General features: G+C 42.9%; 1 protein-coding gene across 5 annotated transcripts in view; it reads right to left on the bottom strand.

Moving 5' to 3' along the window:
- cpeb3 (cytoplasmic polyadenylation element binding protein 3) overlaps positions 1-21,310 on the bottom strand; it is a 48,724-nt gene that overhangs the window by 18,865 nt on the left and 8,549 nt on the right. For 3 of the 5 annotated variants that reach the window (XM_080450218.1, XM_080450220.1, XM_080450219.1), the window contains exons 3-7: positions 20,015-20,168; positions 12,611-12,667; positions 9,338-9,361; positions 6,922-7,089; positions 5,683-5,772 (exon numbers count right to left, since the gene is read on the bottom strand). In XM_080450218.1, coding sequence (XP_080306344.1) covers positions 5,683-5,772; positions 6,922-7,089; positions 9,338-9,361; positions 12,611-12,667; positions 20,015-20,168 — 493 coding nt within the window. The remainder of the gene's footprint in view (positions 1-5,682; positions 5,773-6,921; positions 7,090-9,337; positions 9,362-12,610; positions 12,668-20,014; positions 20,169-21,310) is intronic. The other 2 variants (XM_080450221.1, XM_080450222.1) reach the window with 2 other exon arrangements.

Raw genomic sequence — 21,310 nt, 5'->3', positions numbered from 1 at the left:
TAAAATAAGCTCTAATGCAAGTAAAGTACTACCCTAATAAGTGTGCATAAACAGTATCAGTATACACAGAAATTGGGTATAGTGAATAACCACAGGCTAACATATAATACACAATTTAGAATTGCACCTTCCTTTAGTTACTGAGGTAGGATATATGTATGTCTATACAGTATGCTGCATCCAAAAACTATACAGAGAAAAATAATGTATGATTTTTTTTTGCTTCTATACAGACACTAAGCATATTATTTAGATAGATCCTAGGTTTGATGACTACCTCCTATCCTAGTTATTTTGTAGCATATACTAAGTTTACATAGCACTCCAATTCCTGAACCCTGTTGTTGGTTGACTAGAGTTCACATCGCTGACCTTGCATTTTATACAATACGTCGCTGTGGGTCATTAAGAGTGTCTGCTAAAGGCCTAAATTGTAATTGTAATATAAAGGAGTCTGTGCATTATCCTGCACATAACGGTTAGATTGGTTGTGAACCATAAAAATCAAAGTAGGACAACTTCCACACATGACACATCACCACAGAATCAGGGACTTTCAAAAAAGAAAAATCCAAGTTTGGGGAATTGGAAAAAGCGAATCAATCTTAGAGCTGAATCGCTATTTCTGTGCCACACACTATTTCAGTGTAGAATGCCTGCCAAGGCACCAACCTGCATTTGTTGGTTCCATCTGACATTCAAGGTGATTCCATAATGGGTACCTGGTGGCTCAGCCAGTTGGTGCACAGACCATATGCTCCTTGTGAGCATGAGGACCCGGGTTTTAATCAGACCAGCTGGCCTTGGTTTTCTGCCTCTCTACACTGACCTGTCTTAAATAAAGCATACAAAATAGCCCTGCAAGATATGGACAACATCAGATATAACAATATTGTTTATATTTACACAGAGATTTTTGATAAATAATCACCAGTAAAGCCTATATAATAACTACTATAAGTGGGTAAATGCAAATAACAGCAGTTCTAATAGAATCCCTTCACTGTAATGCAGCCTTTAAAACCAGGAAAAGATAACACTTATGCCATATCACATAGCCAAAATCCCAGACCATTTTAAGTCTCATAACAAAATATAATATTGATATATTGCCTAGCCCTAGATAATCTCCCCACAAAAAAATAATAAATCCATTACGTGACCATTTGCTTTTATGCTGCATGACCTGCTAAACATCTCAGGTACCCAAATCGGCCAATCCTTGAATGGCTAATGTTGTGGCAAGCTTGTATCACATTTACATGACTGTTGTCATGACTATGACAATTCCATGGACCCTTACATTGGTTATATTTGTACACTGTCAAGAGTTAAATGAACACTGACGATTTTACTGTGTAGTTTCGTCTCTAAGGTCATCTGTCCATTAAACCTGACTGTAAGACAGACTTGATGAACCTCTGTGATGCTGATATTCTCTAGTATTTCTTCTGCGTCTCTGAGCCTCTGCTTCTTTCTCCACCAACCTTGCGCAGTGCAGAGGCTTTACGCCACGGGAGGAGAGCGCAGATCTGCAGTGGCTCGTGCCTGAGATTTATAGGGGCTTTGCTGCTGAGCTCCCAGCACCGTCCAGGGAGGAAGGAATACATAAACTGGCAACGTTTTCCATCCCTAAAAGAATCTTGTTTATAGAGAAGTGATATGCAGACTGTCCTCACGGGGGTCGTCTTCTACCAGAGACCCGGCGGCTTCACTCATGATAAGGAAACGGCAGGTTCACTCAAGAGCCACATGCAGACAATGTCATCAAAATGGCATCATTTACCATATTACTAACGATTCAAAATGAGGCCAAAAACATAAAAAGTGAAATTTGGGATCACTGAAAAGACAGTGTTCTACTGTATGACCTATATCAGAGTAAAATAACTAAGTTATCTGTGTGAGACACTTTCCCTAACACTATAGCAAAAACAACAACATGTAAGATGACAGAGGTTAAAGCAGAGCAACTCATTTCATAAGGAAGTATCCTGTGTACATTGTTCAGGAAAAGAAAACAGATTGGAGCTCAATATTGTCTGCTAATCAGTGGCATAAATCTAGGAGGTGTGATGGGCCCAGTCGCCCCCTAACATGCGAAAAGCCAGTCCAATTTTGCAACATACATTATTATTTATTGTTAAACTATAAAATGTCTCCCCTGTGCCTTATTATAACCTCATCAAAAACAAGAAATGTGAGATGAAAGCCAGTTCTTGATGACTCCATAAACTGTGTCAGTGCACAGTTGCAGTGCATACCTCTCTGGATTTAATAGTGACAACTAAATCCAGGCTAATCTGCTCAAACTTAGGAACTAACGTGTCTACAGATTTATACCCAAAGGTGAGGGCACAGACCCTTGAACACGGTCCAGTGGCTCTGACTTCTAAGAAATAAATCAGCCACTCCCTGTCAGTAAAATGTGGCGTGGAAAGGCCTTATATGCTGTGCATGCACACACACACACAAACAAAAAAGCCTCGTGTGCGCATGCATGCATGCACTCACACATGCAAGCCTTGTCAAAAAGCCCTGGATATAGTTACAGAGCAGAAGATCTGGGAGAAAGTGAAAGAAGAGAGCAGAGAAGGAAAACTTGCAGTGGGTTGTAACTCTGCCACTAAATGTAAATAAAAGGATAGCCGCTGACAGCGGCTTACATGAAGAAGTGGGGGGGGGGGGGCTTGGGGTCAGAATTTAGGGAGTCACGAACATCTAAAAACAAATATGGAGCCCTGCGGCAGCCGAGTATTTCTGGAGCAAAGCTGGAGCTAGAATGAGGAGGGTGAAATGAAGCTTCACTAATCATCTCAAATTGGAGAACTCACTCATTGGATATAATCCTCACACAAGGGCAGAAGGATAAACCCACAGCGTGGGCAGGTGTTGTAGTAGAAATTAATGTAGATACTGCCATCGCTATGGGGGCTTGTCTGGTCCTCGTGAACCACACGGTTTCACTGCCTCACCTCCTCTCGATCACAGCTTAAGCCTGATTTATAGTTTGTCGCGCAGCACGGTTGTACGACGGCGTATGAACGAATCTCTTGCTTCCACAGTAATTCAGGCGAGAGCACACACTGACCCATTAGCCTAAAACAGCCTGCAGCCTGCTTGAATCCCTCTGGTGCCACCGCCCGCCCCTCAACACAATAAACCCCCCATCAACATCCGCACAGACCGACAGAAATAGCCGCCTAACATTTTCAGCTCATCGCCGAGGGTGACGCCAGCACTAGGTGATTCGAGCCAGTGTGTGTGCGGCCGGCAGCTCCATGACAACCAGCGCTCATCTGCTGGTGACATCACTGAGGCAGAGAGAGTGGATAGAAGGTTGCGAGGATGAAAAGCCTAAAACAGATATGGGAACTAGGCAGCGAAACCGCACTTACGTTATCGCATCAAAATAAACACCACTGTATGTTTGTAAGCATCTCTTCTGGCCAAATATAATACATCGTTTTTTTATTCTGATATACCCAGTGGTGGAAAGTAACAAAGTACAATGTACTCAAGTACTGTACTTAGGTACAATTTTGAGGTATTTGTACTTTACTTGAGTACTTTTACACCACTACATCTCAGAGGCAAATATTGTACTTTTACTCCACTACAATTATTTGAAAACTTGAGTTACTAGTTACTTTGTAGATTTTGATTATTATTACAAAACCACTTCAGACCTATATATACACTTTGGCAATTTGAACATCTACAGTACAAGCTTGTAGATCTGCTATTTTCAAAAGGACTTTTATACATTTCATACATTTGGAAACTTGTGAAATGGGACCTTCTGCATAATGAGTACTTTCTACTTTTGGTACTTTGAGTGCATTTTGATACCAATACTTTTGTACTTTTACTCAAGTAAATTTTTAATTCCTGACTTTTACTCGTAACAGAGTATTTCTAAATTGTAGTATTGATACTTTTACTTAAATAAAATATTTTAGTACTTTTTCCACCACTGGATATACCCACCTTTGTCAGGTCAACTATAAAACCTGCAGGCAAACGGCTAACGACAGTGTACATAAGGGAAAATTACAATTTAAAGCACATAAGAATGCGTGATTAAAACTACAAAACAACAGTAAACCCATCCTGTGAAGTGAATACTGCATTCTAATAGTGAATGGGCTTTGCCCTGCCCTTGGGGCTAGATGGAGCCACAACGTGACTCATGCCGTAACCGAAAAAAAGAGCCCAAAACACTTTCATACTTGTACAGAGACACATAACTGGCAGTTTAATATGGAGCAGGATGGAAAGTGACGACTATCTTCCATTCGGTCAAGCTTGGAAGAGCGTTTTATGAGGAGAGGTTGATGACCTCTTGATGTGATTCCCACATCTGTAAATCACCCAATAACAGTCCACGTGATGTGATGATAAAATACACACAGGATCTTGCAGATGTGTGCCCTCTCTCCCAAGAGCTCTCGATGCTAGAGCTAAGAAGTCTGCCGCTGGGCGCCTCGCCAAGCTCCCTAGCTAGCTCAGTGGTTCCCAAACCTTTAAGCCTGAGACCCAAAAGAGAAATTTGATGTCTCCCCTAGACCCAAACTAGTGAAAATAGCTGATCTATGTCGGCTATTCTCACTATTACTGAAACAGTTTTTATTTCTTTTTTTTAATTAAATTCTTTTGCAAAATGTTAGAATTTTGTTTTTAATTTATGAAATCTCTTGAAATAATAATAATTAAAAACAAAATGTAGGAAATAAAAAAGGTATTTATTTGCAACCCATAGAAATGTTTGGGAAACACTGCGCTAGCTAATAGGATGAGTTCTCACTGTACTATCCCCTTTTTCCAACAGAAGTGAGGTAGGCTTTTTTATCACATGTGTGAGATGTTAAGCCAAGAAATGTTTTCCACGCGATCTCCACACCAGTCGGTTCCTCCTCACTACATTGCATCCATCCTCTAGTCTCCTCATGCTCATTCATTTCCCTAAAAGGATGCTAAATTTTTTCCTCTCCCAGCTTTGGATATTAGTGGAGCCAGGCCTATTCAAAATAATCCTCTCCCTCCTGGGCTAAAAAAAGAAAAAAAGGGGGAAAAAACAGGGGTATAGAAAAATGAGAGTAGGGGGAGAAACTGGCAGAGGGTTTTTTGTGCAATGTATTACCATCTGCTTATGGAATGTCAGTTATTTCCAGGCGTGTCTTTAATAGCTTCCCTAATATGACACATTGCAACTCCACAGGCCAGGGGGAGTCAGGCCTGGAAATGTGCTTTCACACTCCACCTCAGGTATTCATTCAAACAAACACTGCTCCGCAGGTCAAAGTTCAAAAGGTTTTGGTGGGCTGTGGTAGAGTATATATACAGTGTGTGTGTGTGTGTGTGTGTGTGTGTGTGTGTGTGTGTGTGTGTGTGTGTGTGTGTGTGTGTGTGTGTGTGTGTGTGTGTGTGTGTGTGTGTTTGCATGCACGTGTCTGTTGCAAGTCTCTCTGTGACCAACCTGCAGGGGTTTGCTCAAATAAGCCCACCTTTATGATTTCCCTGCATGAGTCACGGATTCAGGGTAATACGACCTTTTGCAAAACTCATTAAAAAAAAAGCACCAGAAGGGATATCTATTGCTATAGGCTTTGTTATTTTTTACTGCTGGATCAGGTTATACAGATTATACCATGTGCTCCAAAAATACAGAACCGAGCTTACCTTTGGGAGGGAAGTAGGACTTGCTCTCTGCTTTGTGTGGCCAATCTACCACCAGGTGACCGTAGCGACGGAAACTGTTAGTAATTTCATCTATAAAAAGGAAAGAACAAAATGAAAACATGGTTACAGTCGTGCAGGGATTCATCATGGCAGTGATTCAACTGAAGTAAGTGATCTAGAAATAGCAGCCGTCAGTCCAAGCCAAACTGCATGCTGTCAGAACCAAGATGGACAGGGTTTCTATTTGTTGCTGTGTTCCCATTGCAGCGGTAGCTGCTGGTGCGTGGCCAGACGTATCCGATATTCACTAGGGTCACTGCACTGTGGAAACTCATGAATATTTCAGTTGGCAACGGGCATGTTTCACGCATCGATTCAGTATGTTTTTCTGTGTGTGTGAGTACACCATGTGAGGCGTGTGCATTTTTTTCTGATGGCTTAGGTAAGTCTGCAAACAAGTAAGCGTTTCATATTGATGTCATCTTCTTAGGTATGCTTCACACTTTGTGGAAATAATGGTCACTCACATCTTCTATGACAATGACTGTAACATATGTGGTAGATTTCTGATTTGGTACACTGTGTGCCTGCCAGTCCACTTTAAACCATGAATCAGGCAGTAAGTAAAATACCCCAATGACCTAAAAAAAATGAAATTATGGGGAGCGTACGGGTGGTGCAGGGATATAGTTCCTGCCCACCACCGTGGCTCCAACAAATACAATTGGCGTGGGTGGGAAGCTGGTAGAGGAGGCCGATCTCACTGCACTTGCTACTCGTACAGGAGGAATAGCATGTTCCTCTGCACACGTTAAGTTCTCCTGATGAAACTCCTCACTACTGTCAGGTGAAAAGAAGTGGATGGGACGAGTCGTGATTGTCTACACTCTCCCCAGGACAGATGGGGTAGGTAGTGACAGGGAATATATACTGTACATGGGCGGAAATAGACTAAACAAAAAAAAGATACTTCATGGTTATAATATTTGTGCATTAAATTGGGAATTTGGGATGCAATAACAGCACATCATATTTTAGTCTAGTTTTAGTTGACTAAATATCAGAAGTTGTGAGCTTGTAGTCATCATAGCTTAGTTTTTATTTAGTTTTCGTCAGTGAAAAAAGGTAGTCGACGAACATTTTTCGCCATAGTTTTAGTCGACAAAATTGTGTGTGTGTGTACACTGGCTGGTATAGAGGAGATTAGTAGTTCTTTTTCTTTTAATCCTCCATCAGTACCTTCATCTATGTCAGGGGGCAGGCCTCCAACAAAGACCTTCCTGGAGTAACGCTCCATCCTTTCTCCGTTCTGACAGCGGGTTGGCGAGTTCAGGCCTGGGGTCAAGGAAGGGTCACCGTGGCCATCGTCAAGGAAACCATCTTCAAAAGGGAACAGAGAAGAGCGACCTGGGAGGAGAGAAAACAGAGGGCGAGGACGACCAGGACGGTAGGAAGGGATTGTTTGGGGATGGGAGAGAGAGAAGTAAAAATGTACAAAGGGAAAAGAGCAAAAGAGGAGGAGGGTATGAAAAGTACAAGTTAATACTCAAAGCCGTTTTCATCAGTCACAGGTAATTTACACTCTTGTAGAACTGTCCCTCTACAAAAATAGCAGATCTACAAGCTCACAACGTGTAGCATCGCAATGCGTTGTGAGCTTGTACCGGCTATTCTTGGCTTGTGACACCATCATACAAAGACGTATAAATCAGGCTTTACACTACACAATCCCATTGGATATAGAGGTCACCAACACCATAATGAACGACTCATTCTTTCAACAGTGGGAGATAATTGTACAGTATGCCCTAGCTCAAAGTTTTAGCATGTCCAATCCTACACCACCTTTAACGGTGTTAGTGCAACAGCACGTCATCCTGTTACCACAAGGGATTGACCATATTCACCCGGCGGACACTTTGCTCTTACGTCATACTTGGATACGTTTTTGATATTGTAGCAATGTAATATGGAAAAACATTATTATGTGTTTGAAGAGTGGAGATCATATAATGTTCTAATATCGACTGATGGAACATTATGTTTTTTATCTTGGAAAAGGGATATCAAGTAATTAAAGATTCATTCGCTGTAAGGGTATATTTTTCACTTTTTACTATAAATAAAGGAGAAAAAACTCTAAACTATATAAGAGTACCACAATATCAAATTGCAATTCTTTGTACCCCCTCGACAAAAAAAGAAAGAAAGAAAGAACTGCAACAAGCATACAGTGAAGATATTATCATGATAATGCAGTATTGCAAACAATGTGGCAACTCCAACTGCTAAACTCTATGATGGTGACCTCCGGACCTGTAGGCCACAGGCAGGAATGGACGAATGGTCGTCAAATAGCAGTAGGCAAGACGGCAGCGTTCTCAACCTAATGTAGAGTGACACACCACACCCGTGGAAGCTTCCGCATGCTATTCTACCATGCAGTAGGAGCATAGCCTCCTATTGGGAGGCTGCCACAGGCTACCATGTATCACTGCTTTCTCAGGGTAGTGTTTTGCTTAATTCATAAGCCGTCGTACAATGGTGTTGCACCAAAAACAGCTCGACGTCATGCGCTGAGAGCTTGTAGATTGGCTATTTTGCTGCTGTCTTACAACCAAGTATAAATCAGGATTTTAATTGCAGTGCTGTGGGCCAGAAGTGCAAATCGGTGGGCCAGTGGTGTAATTATGATGTAGAGCCATAACATCAAAATTACCTCCCTTTTTTCTTTAGCATAGTTGATGAAGCTGCCATTATACGTTGCATTCAGCCAGCCTCGCCATATTAAAACTAAGCATATTAACCCAAAACCAACAATGCATCGTTAAAAAACGTCACACAACACCTTTCCTCCTTGCTTGAGTAGAAAGACAGAATTAGTTAAGACACTTCAAGAAAAAAAATCAGAGATGAGCTATGTGTGCAGCTCCCTTATTTGCCATTCAGGACATGAATCACTTCTGAGTCACCATACTTCCTCAATGGAATGTTCAAATTATTGTTTGGGAACAGCTCCAAAGCCCATGTGCTCCATTTGGCAACACAGCTTTTTAAAAGGTTTGGATTTTGTGTTTGGCAGCATCAAGGAGGTAATAGTGGTAAAGGCACATAAATACTACGCCAGCGCATTGTTGCATTGCGTGTTTTTATGTCCTAATCCGGTCCTTTTCAATAGGATTTAGAATCTGCACTATAGACAAGCAGGCCAGTGAGCATGAATGTACTCACCAATTCATTCAAATGAATTAACAAGCAATTGTAACAGAAATTTCAATGGACAGTAAAATAACAATGCAGGAAGCAGAATGCCTCAGAATAGAGAGAAAATAGAATTTACAGCTAGATTTATTTCTCTCACCATCAATTAAAAGAAAGGTCAGATTATGCAGATTATTCTATTTTCCCTCTCCCTTTTTTGATTCAGTGCAGTATGTGTGTGTGTGGGGGGGGGGGTGAAATAAGAGAACGGAAATTAATATGATTTCACTCGATCACAGCAGCACAGATGAGAAAGCAAATAGTGACATCAAACTAGAGCCTCTCCCCTCGGCATTGAGGAGATGCAGAGAGAGCTACTGTAGCTAATTGTGCTCATGCCCCAACCATGATTTATATGGCAAGCATAACCCCCAGACAAAACGCCACACGTTACCTCTTCTGCGCCCATAGCTCCTGGCTGCTTGTCAGTACAGTGGGGGACAGATGAGCAGAGGGGGATACAGACAGAGACGGAGATGGACAGGAAGAGAGAGAGAGATAGAAAGAGAGAGAAGGGAGGAGAGAGAAAGAGAGGTAGGGGAAGGCACAAGAGGGAGAGAGATACAGAGACATGTTTTTTGTGGAAATTAAAACAGAAACATCTCCAGGCCAACAGCGAAACCACAGATGGGCCACGCCTAAGTGTCGGCAAAGGGAGGAGAAAGATTATTACAGCCTGGCATCGGCCCATGGTAAACCTGCCGCACCTGTCCCAGGCAATGCTGTATTAGGGAAAGAGGCCGAGATGAGGCGCCTTAGACTGGCCCAAACTTGAGATATTCATCAGCATGATTCTGCGCTCATAACAGAGATCATAATCTTGGCTAATGAGCCCCAGAATGACTCATGTTCATGCTAATCTTATTGTGAATATTCATGAATGGCACGCTAAAGATACTCCGACCTGGGAGTTGGGGACTAAGCGAGAGCTGGTTAGTCATTAGCATGGACTTGGTAAAACATTAGAGCTAATCTCACGGCAGGGAGGCCATACCAGGCCAAGAATAAGTGGAAACTTCCCACAAAATGAGAGTCAAGTCAGGTACAGTACTGTATAAAATTAAGATAAAAAACCTCTATATGCGTTAGTTAGCCCCTTCACTTCCAGCCCCTGGGATGGAAGTGGAGGGGATAACGCATATAGGATACTAGATTATTTTCTTTTTTTTACCTTTATTTAACCAGAAGGAGAAGAAAAGAGTAGAGAGGCCATGTTATCGTAGATTCGTGGATACCAATTTACATAATCTGGGGCAAAGGTACACTAAGGCATCATACAGATAAGATTATCTGATAAGTAGAGCTATTGTAAAATAAACAAATGTGATTTATTGTGACAGTTTTGTGACAATTTTCACACAATTACATTAGCAAGTGGTTTGTTCAACAAAATGACATGGCTTAAAGGAGACCTTCACCCATTTTCAACCTCATCTTCATTTGTCCTCACTAATGCTTATTGTAAGATGACACCATTTCTGTCTACTTACTCTGTGTCTCAGAGGTGGGCTGTGGAGTGTGGACAGTTCAGGAACATGCCTACCGATTACATCATCGTGGTAATTTAAAACAAGATTTCAATGTATTATTTTTTTTTATGGAAGAACAATGGCTTCTATTTCAGCATGCTAACTTTTTGAATCCCCACTGATGATGTCATTGGTAAGCAGGTTTCTGAACTACCAGTAGCCCACCTCTGAGACAGAGTGAGTAGACAGAAATGATGCCATCTTATAATGAGTATTAGGGGAACCAATTAATATGAAGATATGGTTGAAAATGGGTGAAGTACTCCTTTACACTTTGCAAGAAAGATGGTAGCATATTGTGAAGGGATTGAGCGTTTGCCTAATGTCTCTGTTTACAAAGAAAAGAAAATGATAAATTGGAGTCTTGCTGTGCCTCAATACAAACCAAAGAGGAGGCAAAATGTTCCATAACAGGCCACAATCCCAACAAACTGTGGGGGTTCTTTATGCCGTTACAGAGCAAAGAGGACCCACTCGCTCCTCGCAGTCATGAGTCACAGAACAGACTGTCTGCTCCCAAAACCAATATGGGCCCTCCATTGTGATAGCACCATTGTGCGTCTCACCCCCTGGCTTTCTCTGGAAGGAGATATTGTCTGTGAGCCTCTCCTCTCTTTCTCTCTCACTAGGTTTTCATTAAGATGATATGGCTCCCCAGTCCAAACCAGGGCAGTCTGATGCACTGCACCTTTACCCTCTCGCCGTCTCTCCGTGCCGGCTGAGACAAAGGTGCCTAGCAACCGGGGCACGACAGAGAAGCAAGTGTGTTGGGAAAGTGTCAGATGCCCTGGTGAAAAGAGAACATAGCCGAGGGGGGACAGAATGAGACGAGAGCTGCGGAGGGGGAGGCTTTGAACTTTCCTGTGTCAGAGAGAGAGAGCGACAGACGGACACTTTGAAAGAAGCAGAGTGATAACTCTGGGAATTATAAGTTTGTGTATTGCTCTGCACAGCTTCAAAGCACTGTCACACCACCAGGAGGAGAGGAGGCTACTACTGCCCTAGAAATCCAAACTCTGCCTAGAGGACACTTTCACCCACATAAACACATAGCTACTGCTACACCCTCAACTCTCCAGAGAACACAGACCTCTCACTGACTGTGACTACAGAGTTTGAGAGCTTCAAAGTCAATGAGGCGAGATGAAGGTGAAATATTAAGGAAAGCACTTAAAGATGAAATCAAAGCTTTGCTGTGCCAACACACCCTGAGCTACAGCTGAGAGAGCCAACTGTGACAGACTGCAGAGATGGGGGTAGATCTCTGCCTGCTTGAGCGTAATCCCATGACGAGATAGTTTAGCGTCAATCTGAGACACACTCTCTGGGGGGGTGGTAAACGGTGAAAAGAACAAACTGAGAGAGTGCAACAGCAGCCAACCGATACACAAGGAGGGTTGGGATCTACATTACTCTCCCTCATTTCCCCTTTTCCTCCTCGACATTGGAAGATCAAACATGGCGAGTTAAGATAACTGAAAGAGGAGCGCAAACTTCATAGCAGATGTGTGATGATTATCAACCATCTGTTCCAGATAGCCTCAATCCTTCATTGCGATTTAGTACTGATATAGATACAACCTCAAGTGTATGTTGCCAGTTTTCATCACTGCTTCTGTGATGGCTTAAGCCTAATTATTGCAACTTAAGTCAACACTTTTTTCAGTTGAAAATGCACCATTTTTGCCAAAGCATAGATATTTATTTATGGTAGTTATGGTTAACTAGCCTCACCAGACGTTTACTGAGCTTAACCCTGTGAGCACATGGGATCTCTCATCTCTCTCTCTCTGTGTGTGGCTGCTTGTCATCTGCTGGCTAGAGGAACAGTGGAGAAATCTTGTCTTACAGGTCGGGGTATTTTTAGGAGTGCCATTCAAGGGTCAGCTGTGTTCTCCCTTTGCTAAGAGGTCTGCATTGGGGGGTTATTTATGGTGTCAGTGGGGCCAAACTTGGCAGGGAATCTGAAGCTTTGCAAAGGGTCGGCATCGGTGCCCACTATGGGTTAGCATGGGAGCCTTTTATCAAAGAATGTCTCCGGGCATGGGTGTTGGAAAGATGAAACCTTGACCTGTAAAACCGAAGCAATCAAAACATACAACTCAAGGATTGTGATATTACAATGAAACTGAACTTACTATTCAATGGCATTATGTGATCTGCTCCAGGATGGTGAAAGTTCAGGCCCATACGCCCTGTAACAGAGAAAGATTAAGTTGAGTCGCAAATGGGGGAAACAGATATGACTCATAAAACACCCTGTTGACAGAGAACTCATTTCATTTTAGGCATTGTACACAAAATGGTATCTAACAGGAAATGTTTAAGATGAATGAAAGAATGGCTTTTTGTCATTCGTTCATTCAGTCTTCTTTCACATGTCTCAACACACTGACACATAAACAAAAGCAGTGAGGATTTTGACAGTGTGCATTCTCTCTAGGGCAACAATGTGTGCACATCACAAAGCCATGTCTGTTGTTTCACTTCCTGGAGGTGCTGGCCTATCCTCTTCTTCACCAAATAAGTACCGTAAATTTCGGACTATAAGCCGCGACTTTTTCCCAATTTTTCGACCCTGCGGCTTATATAACGGTGCGGCTTATCTATGGATTTTTACAGCTAACGGCCACTAGGGGCCACTAGAATGCAGTTCATTAAAACACCCGCGGCTTATAGTCCAGTGCGGCTTATATATGTACAAATCATTCAATTTAGCTGCTGCGGCTTATATTCAGGTGCGGCTTATAGTGCGAAAATTACGGTAATTCCTGGTGCCCCAGTCTCCACCATACTACCCATACAAACAAGCAGAACAAGCCAGGAATCCAGGATGTAAAAATCATACCTAGTTGAGGGCAAAATATTGCCATCTGCCACCCTTGACAAGTAAACATTATAGAGGGCCCTGCTTTGAGAAATGTCTGAAGTGGCTTTTAAACAAACACATGGCAACTAAGCAGCTCTCCCCGAGTTAATCAGGTATATTTGAGACATTTGGGTTGACTTGAGCAACCAACCACTAATACATATCAATGGAATACATTACACATGCATTACCCAACAGTCCTTGGCAGCTAACAAAAGTTGGGCTCAGCTCACCCAGACACAGCTTTGATCAGCTAACTCATCCTCGAGTGTAATTACTCAACAGTCACAGGGGCAGGTGTCTGGGCTAGACACCATGTCTTACCACACTGGTGTGTTGTATGCCTATATATAGCATCAACTGTGAGAGACAGAGCGGCTGTTTTGTGTGTGTGTGTGTGTGTGTGTGTGTGTGTGTGTGTGTGTGTGTGTGTGTGTGTGTGTGTGTGTGTGTGTGTGTGTGTGTGTGTGTGTGTGTGTGTGTGTGTGTGTGTGTGTGTGTGTGTGTGTGTGTGTGTGTGTGTGTGTGTGTGTGTGTCTCAAGCTGCTGTGGTGCAAACTAAGAACATGACATGTCAAAAGTTTGAAAACTCGGCAACAGAAGACGGATTGCTGACACGGTTGGGGCCTCCTCCTCCTCTCGTACAAACAACAGTGGAACTAGCGGTTAGAAAGGAGGGGGGCTCTCTACAGCTCAACAGATGTTGATTTCCTCATTCCTCTCAGCCAGCAATAATCCAGGGAACAGTGAGGCTTAGGGGTAGACGCAACGCAAGCAAGGCTGTACACACACATACAGAGGTGCACACGTGACAATGTTTCAGTGTCACCCTGTCTCTCCCTTTGCTGTTCCCAGATGGCCGTTATGAGTTGACCGAGTATTTTATTGGGTCAGTCAGGCCAGAATAGCTTGACTCAGTAGAAACCACCAGTTCCATGTCCTGTAGGCTGCCAACTCTTTTTCTCACCCACCTCCCATTTTCATCTAACATCCAAGCCAGGTTTCTCCACTAGGACTCAACTACAGTAGTTGAATAGCACACTACGGAATTTTGCCTCACATGCTGTGCATTATTGGACAATGTGTCCAACATAAATATTGTAGCCTACCATCTTTATATCTATTGTATGCATTTTATGAATTCTTGATCCAGATGACCATATAACTAATGCAACCAGAATGTGAGCTTTGTTTCTAACATTACAGACAACTATGAGTATAGGGTATAAGGCTCAGACCTTATACCCTATTCACAAGGTTTGTGTTCTAGAATAATCTGATAGAATCTAGGGGCTACCCATTAGCAACCCCTGAAGGCCATGCTAATGTTTACACCCAACCACACCAAACTGGTTTATTGCATATCGACTTAAAACATGACATATACAGTAAGGTTAATTTTCCAGGCAGCATGAATGCTCTTAGCCAGTTTCATGGCAATGCACCCATTATATTTTGAAGCTTGTATGGAAATGTTGGCCTTAACGTGGTGCTAGAGCCAGGAAAGGCCACAGGGTTACCAAAATCAGGGGTCATGAATGTAAACAGAAGATATCATGGTAATCCAGCCAGTTATCTTGTTTTGGAGTAAAGTGTTGGACGGATGGACAGACAAACTGTCTCCAGCAGGGCTAAAAAAGCACCCATACAACGAATGAATAGGGGACAAGATCTGAGAAGGGGTGTTGGAGGGGCATTAACGGAAGCAACACCACTATCTTGTAAATAGCTGTAGTCCTGTGATTGTCTTTGCATCTAAATCAGCCCTTTTAGTGACGGAGGGAGACAGTTGCCATCCCGAAAGCCTTAAAATAGCTCTTCAAATAGCTCTGGGCTTGTGCCATCTGCTTCCCTCCAGGGTTCAGGAGTGTGGCCTGTGGGGCCAGGGTGGCGTGCTTCTGCCGTTTGCTCTAGTGACATTTCCTCAACTGGAGGCCGAGGCTATTCTCAACCTTCCCTGTGATCACTGCGCAAGTGAGCTTGGCCTCCAGAGAAGACATGCCATTCACTTTCCCTCAGTGCCAAGCCAACATCGCCTTTCACGCGTCTGATCATTTGCAGACTGGCAAACGGCCTCAATGTGACCACTACACAATAAAATCTGGTTTTATTGTGCATGTTGGGGACTGGATGAAGAAGCTTTCTTTTTCTCAAGATATACTGTAAACTAAAGCCATGCTCACTTAAAACTAGATAGCGTATCGCGCATGTCGTGCAGGGAATAATTATCGTATACCCTCCGAAAAAACCTAGAACACACCACTGACACCACTGTAGCAATAAGATACACCCTAAGAGGAGCAATGTGTTTTTCACAAGCCCAGTGCATTACCGACTAGAGGAGCTGAGAGAGACAGGCAGGGCACAGACGTTTATTACAGAACCTGGTCAAGGGAATAGCCTTGTGTCCCTATCTATCTTTCAGTGTGGCCTACTTCTAGAATTCTTCATAAGCTTTGCCTAAGAGCCCGGCCCAGGATGAGATTATTTATGACAGGATGAGCCAAAGTTCATATCTGGCAGACATGTCAAAATAATGTAAAATTATATATACAAAGAAAGAAACACTCATACAATTGAATGGCCATGCAGAGCCAGAACACACCCAAGATTAGTAGGATGACACATTTTATACTGTAAGAGAAATGAGGCCAAAGTTTTATATTGACCATCCACTGTGATCTCTGGGCTGGTAATAAATATAGCTAAAAGAAGCTGTGAACGTCATACATTTCAAACCGCTATGCAGGCTTTTATTTTCAAATTTCAATATAGCCTGAACCCCAACAGGGCTGGTTATGTTATGAATAACATATCTTAGGAGATGCTGACAAACTGTGATCTTTCAGTGACAAAACAAGTCCCGACTTGTTCTTTTGAACTGGACATGGATCAGCCAAGTCATGCTGGCAGGAGTCATAGTTTTACCACCATAACAAACACTCATTCCACAAGCAGTCCATTGGTTGCAGGGTGTGATTTAACCTTTCACACTGCCAACAAACACATCACCTTATCTTTTCCAAGTCATTACTAACTGTTTAAAGTACAGGGGCATCTTTGGCTGTGGATGATCACCTCAGGAGTCGTTAACGACACGTGTCTAAAGGTTAAAGAGGTCAAGTCCAGTGGGTTAGACTCAGGCACCCTCAAGCACAACCAGCTGTTTTTGGGGATTGACCTTTCACCTCAAGTCAAGCCACTGTGGCCACTTTCTGACCCTGGCACAAGCAAAGAGTCTACACTGACCTTTGTCTCTCCTCCTCCAAACATGTAGTGTTGTTCCCATCTGGCCAGACCCAACTTTGCAAAACAAAAGTTTCACATGACTCTCATCACAACCAGAATCTTGCTGTAGATGTTAATTAATGCATATCCCCAAACTTAACTTGGGGTTATACTTATGATTTAAAAATATTATTTATTTCTTGCTTTGCGGCAAAAAAAAAGTGTGACTAATTCTAGACCCGACCAATGTAGTTCTACAAGGCTTTGAGAGATTCTAAAGAAAATAGCACAACCTAGACTTCTAAGGTTTAACCACCCTTGCCTAATCTGCCTCTGACATGTGCAGTGCTTGCATTTCATGTTTTCCACCTGATAAAAAAGCGTGCTTGTCAACTCTAATCCACTGACCGATGTTCCTGTCAACAAGCACACAAAGGCAAACACCATCACCATTTGCTGTCCTTCGACTACCGACTTAAAATAAATCACGGCTTATACCTACCATATCTATGAGAATTGAGAAGACCATCGTGAATCAAACCAACCTAAATATAGTTGAGAATACCCCTACCACACACCAAATATTGTACAGTTACAGTACAATAAAAGACTGCTTGTACCAAACAAGTCATTAGCCATCTTAGAACAAATGACAGTTGTTACAGCTTACAGAAAACTGTACTGCTCAATTTCAGGTGATTTAAAATCAAGTAAATCAATTTCAACCATGTTAAAAACCTGTCTCACAAATAGAGAGATAACACAATGGAAGTAATGGTCGCATGGGGGAGATCATGTGACAGACCAGATGACGGACGCTGCACATGTGTAACTGTGAAAATAAGACTACAGACGAAGGGTTGGGGTGAGTTCATCCATTGAGTCCAAACAGGGACCTCATCTTCACACTTTGAGGGTCCTGGTGATTTAATGACACCTTCAAGAGATTGCGTGTAAGGAAGTGGTTGTGTGCTGATGAAATAGAGCAGTGACTGTTTGGCTGCTAAAAGCTGAGAACACACTTGGCAAGGAACCTGTGACACTGTGTGACAGCCTGACAACAGTGTTCGATGAAAGCTCTTTGTACGGAATGTCACAGTTGATTTGCATGTCATAAACTATTTGTATACTGTATGTCCCGTCCAAGTGTGTGTGTGTGTGTGTGTGTGTGTGTGTGTGTGTGTGTGTCCCCGTCCTAGGGGAAGATCCGTGGTCTTTATGCGTGTGTACATGTGTGCGCACGAGGTGGGAATGGGTGGGTGTTAACTCTACACACGTGAGCTCAGCTGACCCAGTTGAGAGACTCCATGCACTCCCAGTGTGTGGCACAGCAGAAAGAGCCTGTTTGTTTAGGACATCCACCCCCCCCCTCGCCCCTTCTAGCGTTCACCCCTCCAAAACAACGCAACGGTTCCCTGTGCATACCATTCCGACTGGTTTAATGAGTATTTAGGAGAGGATTGCAAAAATTAAGTGTCACACCCCCACCCCACCACATACCCACACTTTCAACCAACTCCTCCCTAAACAAACTGAGGAAAACAAGTTGAATCTAAAGATCCCTGCCCATCTCCCTGTCTGAACCAAGACCGAGGGACCCCACCAATTCTAAAGTCTGGTCACACAACGCATACCCACAACACACATTCAACCAACTCCTCCCCAAACAAACTGAGGAAAACAAGTTGAATCTTAAGATCCCTGCCCATCTCCCCGTCTGAACCAAGACCGAGGGACCCCACCAATTCTCAAGGCTGGTCACAAAATGCGTACCCATACACAAACAACACACTTTCAACCAACTCATCCCCAAACAAACTGAGGAAAACAAGTTGAATGTAAAGATCCCTGTCCATCTCCCTGCCTGAAACAAGACTGAGGGACCCCACCAATTCTCAAGTCTGGTCACAAAAAAAAGAAAAACAGAGAGAGAAAAAAGCACAAACACAGAAGAACTCGTAAAACACTCAAGGAAGAACAACTATTCTGGTCACAATGAGAAGTATGCAAGAAATGCCTGTGATGGAACATTGGTGGGCAGGGCTTAATTGTTTGAGGAACATGCATTGCTTTGCCTGCTAGTGCTAGTCCAGTTGGTTACTATGGGAGACCACCTGAAAATGACAAGAGGTCATTTTCTTATGCCAAAAGGTTATGGGCAAAAACCAAGGACTGGAATGAAGGCCAGGTCCAAGGTTCACACCTTGGGCCTGGCCTTCATTCCAGTCCTTGGTAAGCTGATTGACTAGGACTGACTACTAGCATAGAGAGCAGGGTGGAACCTGGGCTGTGACAGGATCAATCGATCAAACGATAAATACTTTGATGCCAAAGGAAATTCCAGTAGAAGACTTCCAGCGGCCTTATGTCGGTTTACATGATGAGGAGGAGTACATGACAGAGGCAGGAATGTAGAACCAAGCCAGCCCCACCCACCTTTACACCATCCTTTTATTATCTATACTTTTTCTTCCTCTTATCCACCACTCTACAACCCAATGGCAAAGGTTTCACAGGAGACTCAGGCCCCTCTCCGGGCCTGACCAGAATGACCTTTTTTCTGTTTAAAACAATGCTCTCTGTACACACGATTGGAAAAACAGACTCTACGCATGAGAAAGCAACAGGGCTCTGTTCATTCTATACCCCCTCCACTGCTTCTCCCTAACCCAGTCTTTCCATTGTTGAGTGACTGTAAAAACAACACCCGACCTGACAGGGGTGTGCGTTTAGCCAACTGGATCCAACGTTTTTACAACAGGCACGTGACCTATACGGGCAAAATATTAGCTTAAGGGGTCCGACATACACTGGATGGCCTGCCCTCAAAAGTGGTGTGAAGAAAGATTCCATTACTCATCATTGCTGAAACCCTCCATTGTCCTCGGGTAGGGCTTACAAATAAGGATTCAAAAGGTGCTACATTTGTGTTTGCCACTGCATTTGATCAAATGTTTCATGGGCATCAGGATGGAGACATAAGTCAGACATTTGTTTTGAGCTTGCACACACACACACACACACACACACACACACACACACACACACACACACACACACACACACCTTTCGTTTTAAGCCAATATATTGAAATGCATTACTGCAGACAATCACTCAGCATTCATGTTCATAACAACATACTGTTCCAGTTAATATAAACAGACATGTCATTGTCACATCACTTCAATTTAGCAGAAGGTAAGAGAGAAATTACAGAGGTAAACACATGCAAGGATCACACTAGAGCACACACACAACAAAACAGTATAAAAGATTTTGCAGGTAAGGCCAAGGTTAATTACTGATTTTAAGTTCATTAAATTATGATCCATACTGTATTGGTAGAGGGGGCAAATAGAGCAAAAGAAAAAAAAGGTACCAAGAGATGATGCGCCCATGAAGCCATAACAACCCAAATAAGTGTGGACATATAAATATTCCTAACCTGCAAAATGATTCCTCCATATAATATCAGCGATTGTCATTGGTGGGCCACCAGCAGGGTGTGGTTTACCTTTGTCATGGTCAGTCCTTATCATATCCATTAAGGAATTCTCCAAAGAGTGCAAGCTAAATGCATCAAAGGGCCGATTCCGGTCCTGCAACACAAGAAGAAACAGAAAGGGGATTAAGGTTCAGAGTCATTCTGGTAGTTGATGGTGAAAGAAATAGCTGAGAGGGTGTTCTTTACTGTGATTATGGGTTCTTGTTGAGTGGGTGGCTTAGATACATATCTGTCACACCCATAATCACAGCACAGAACACCCATCTCACCTATTATGGCATTTATATAATGGGCACAAACCACAGTATACTTGAAAGGTTTTGCTCAAAGAGGAGAACGAGAAAGATAACTTCGTAGCTCCCTTGTTGGCAGCTGTCACAGGAGTTATAGTATAACCAAATCCATTTTCTGTAATGAACGGCAAACTATCCCAAGAATCATCCCTGCATCTTTGATCATTACCGTACATGGCATGAAGCTGCTGACTATTGGCAGTTTAGAGCAGCACAATAACATGTGCATGAAAAAACACACAGATTTTTTGTTAATCAACTGTTTTTTTCTTCTTTTTTTTATTATCCCCATTAAGTCATTGCCAATTCCCCTCATGTGTAGGCCTATAGTCCCTGTCGTTGCCAACCCCTACTTGTTGGAATTGGGGAGGGTGTACAACCACGCATCTCCTCCGATACATGTGACATCACCAGCCACTTCTTTTCATCCAGGTTTCACCAGGAGGATGAAATGCGTGCAGAGGAACACGCTACCTCTTCTATTTTTGCTCCCTGCTGCTGAACAGGCAACCGAACAATCTGTAGGAGTCGCTAGTGCAGCAACAGAGAACGCCCTCCCCTGCTGCGAGTTTAATAACCTGTTTGTCAGTGGTATCACCAACGGATGACCTTCATACAAACCCCATTACACCAAAAGAAAAGGATCAATTTCAGCCATGGGAAAAATGCATACATAGTACATTTCGTTCGCCATGTTGTTGAAATTCTGGTTGGTTACCTTGCTCAAGGGCAGATCAGTGTAGCAGTAGCCAGCACACTGCATGTACCAACAGCACCCGGCCATTGTTACATCAGCTAAACAAACTGCCACTCTAACCTCAACCAATCTAGGCCAATACAAATTAGGAGTTTGAAAGCAGACATTAGTCAAGCTTTGCTAAATTAGATGCTCTGTGTCAGCCTTGGGGACGACAATGATTTCAGTAAAAAGTGGGTGAGCATC

The sequence above is a fragment of the Gymnoscopelus braueri genome, assembly GCF_963280865.1.
Source record: "Gymnoscopelus braueri genome assembly, chromosome: 14".
In the NCBI taxonomy this organism is placed as follows: Eukaryota; Metazoa; Chordata; class Actinopteri; order Myctophiformes; family Myctophidae; genus Gymnoscopelus; species Gymnoscopelus braueri.
Note: the sequence above shows the minus strand (reverse complement) of the source record. Positions and strands in the feature narration are given on the sequence as shown.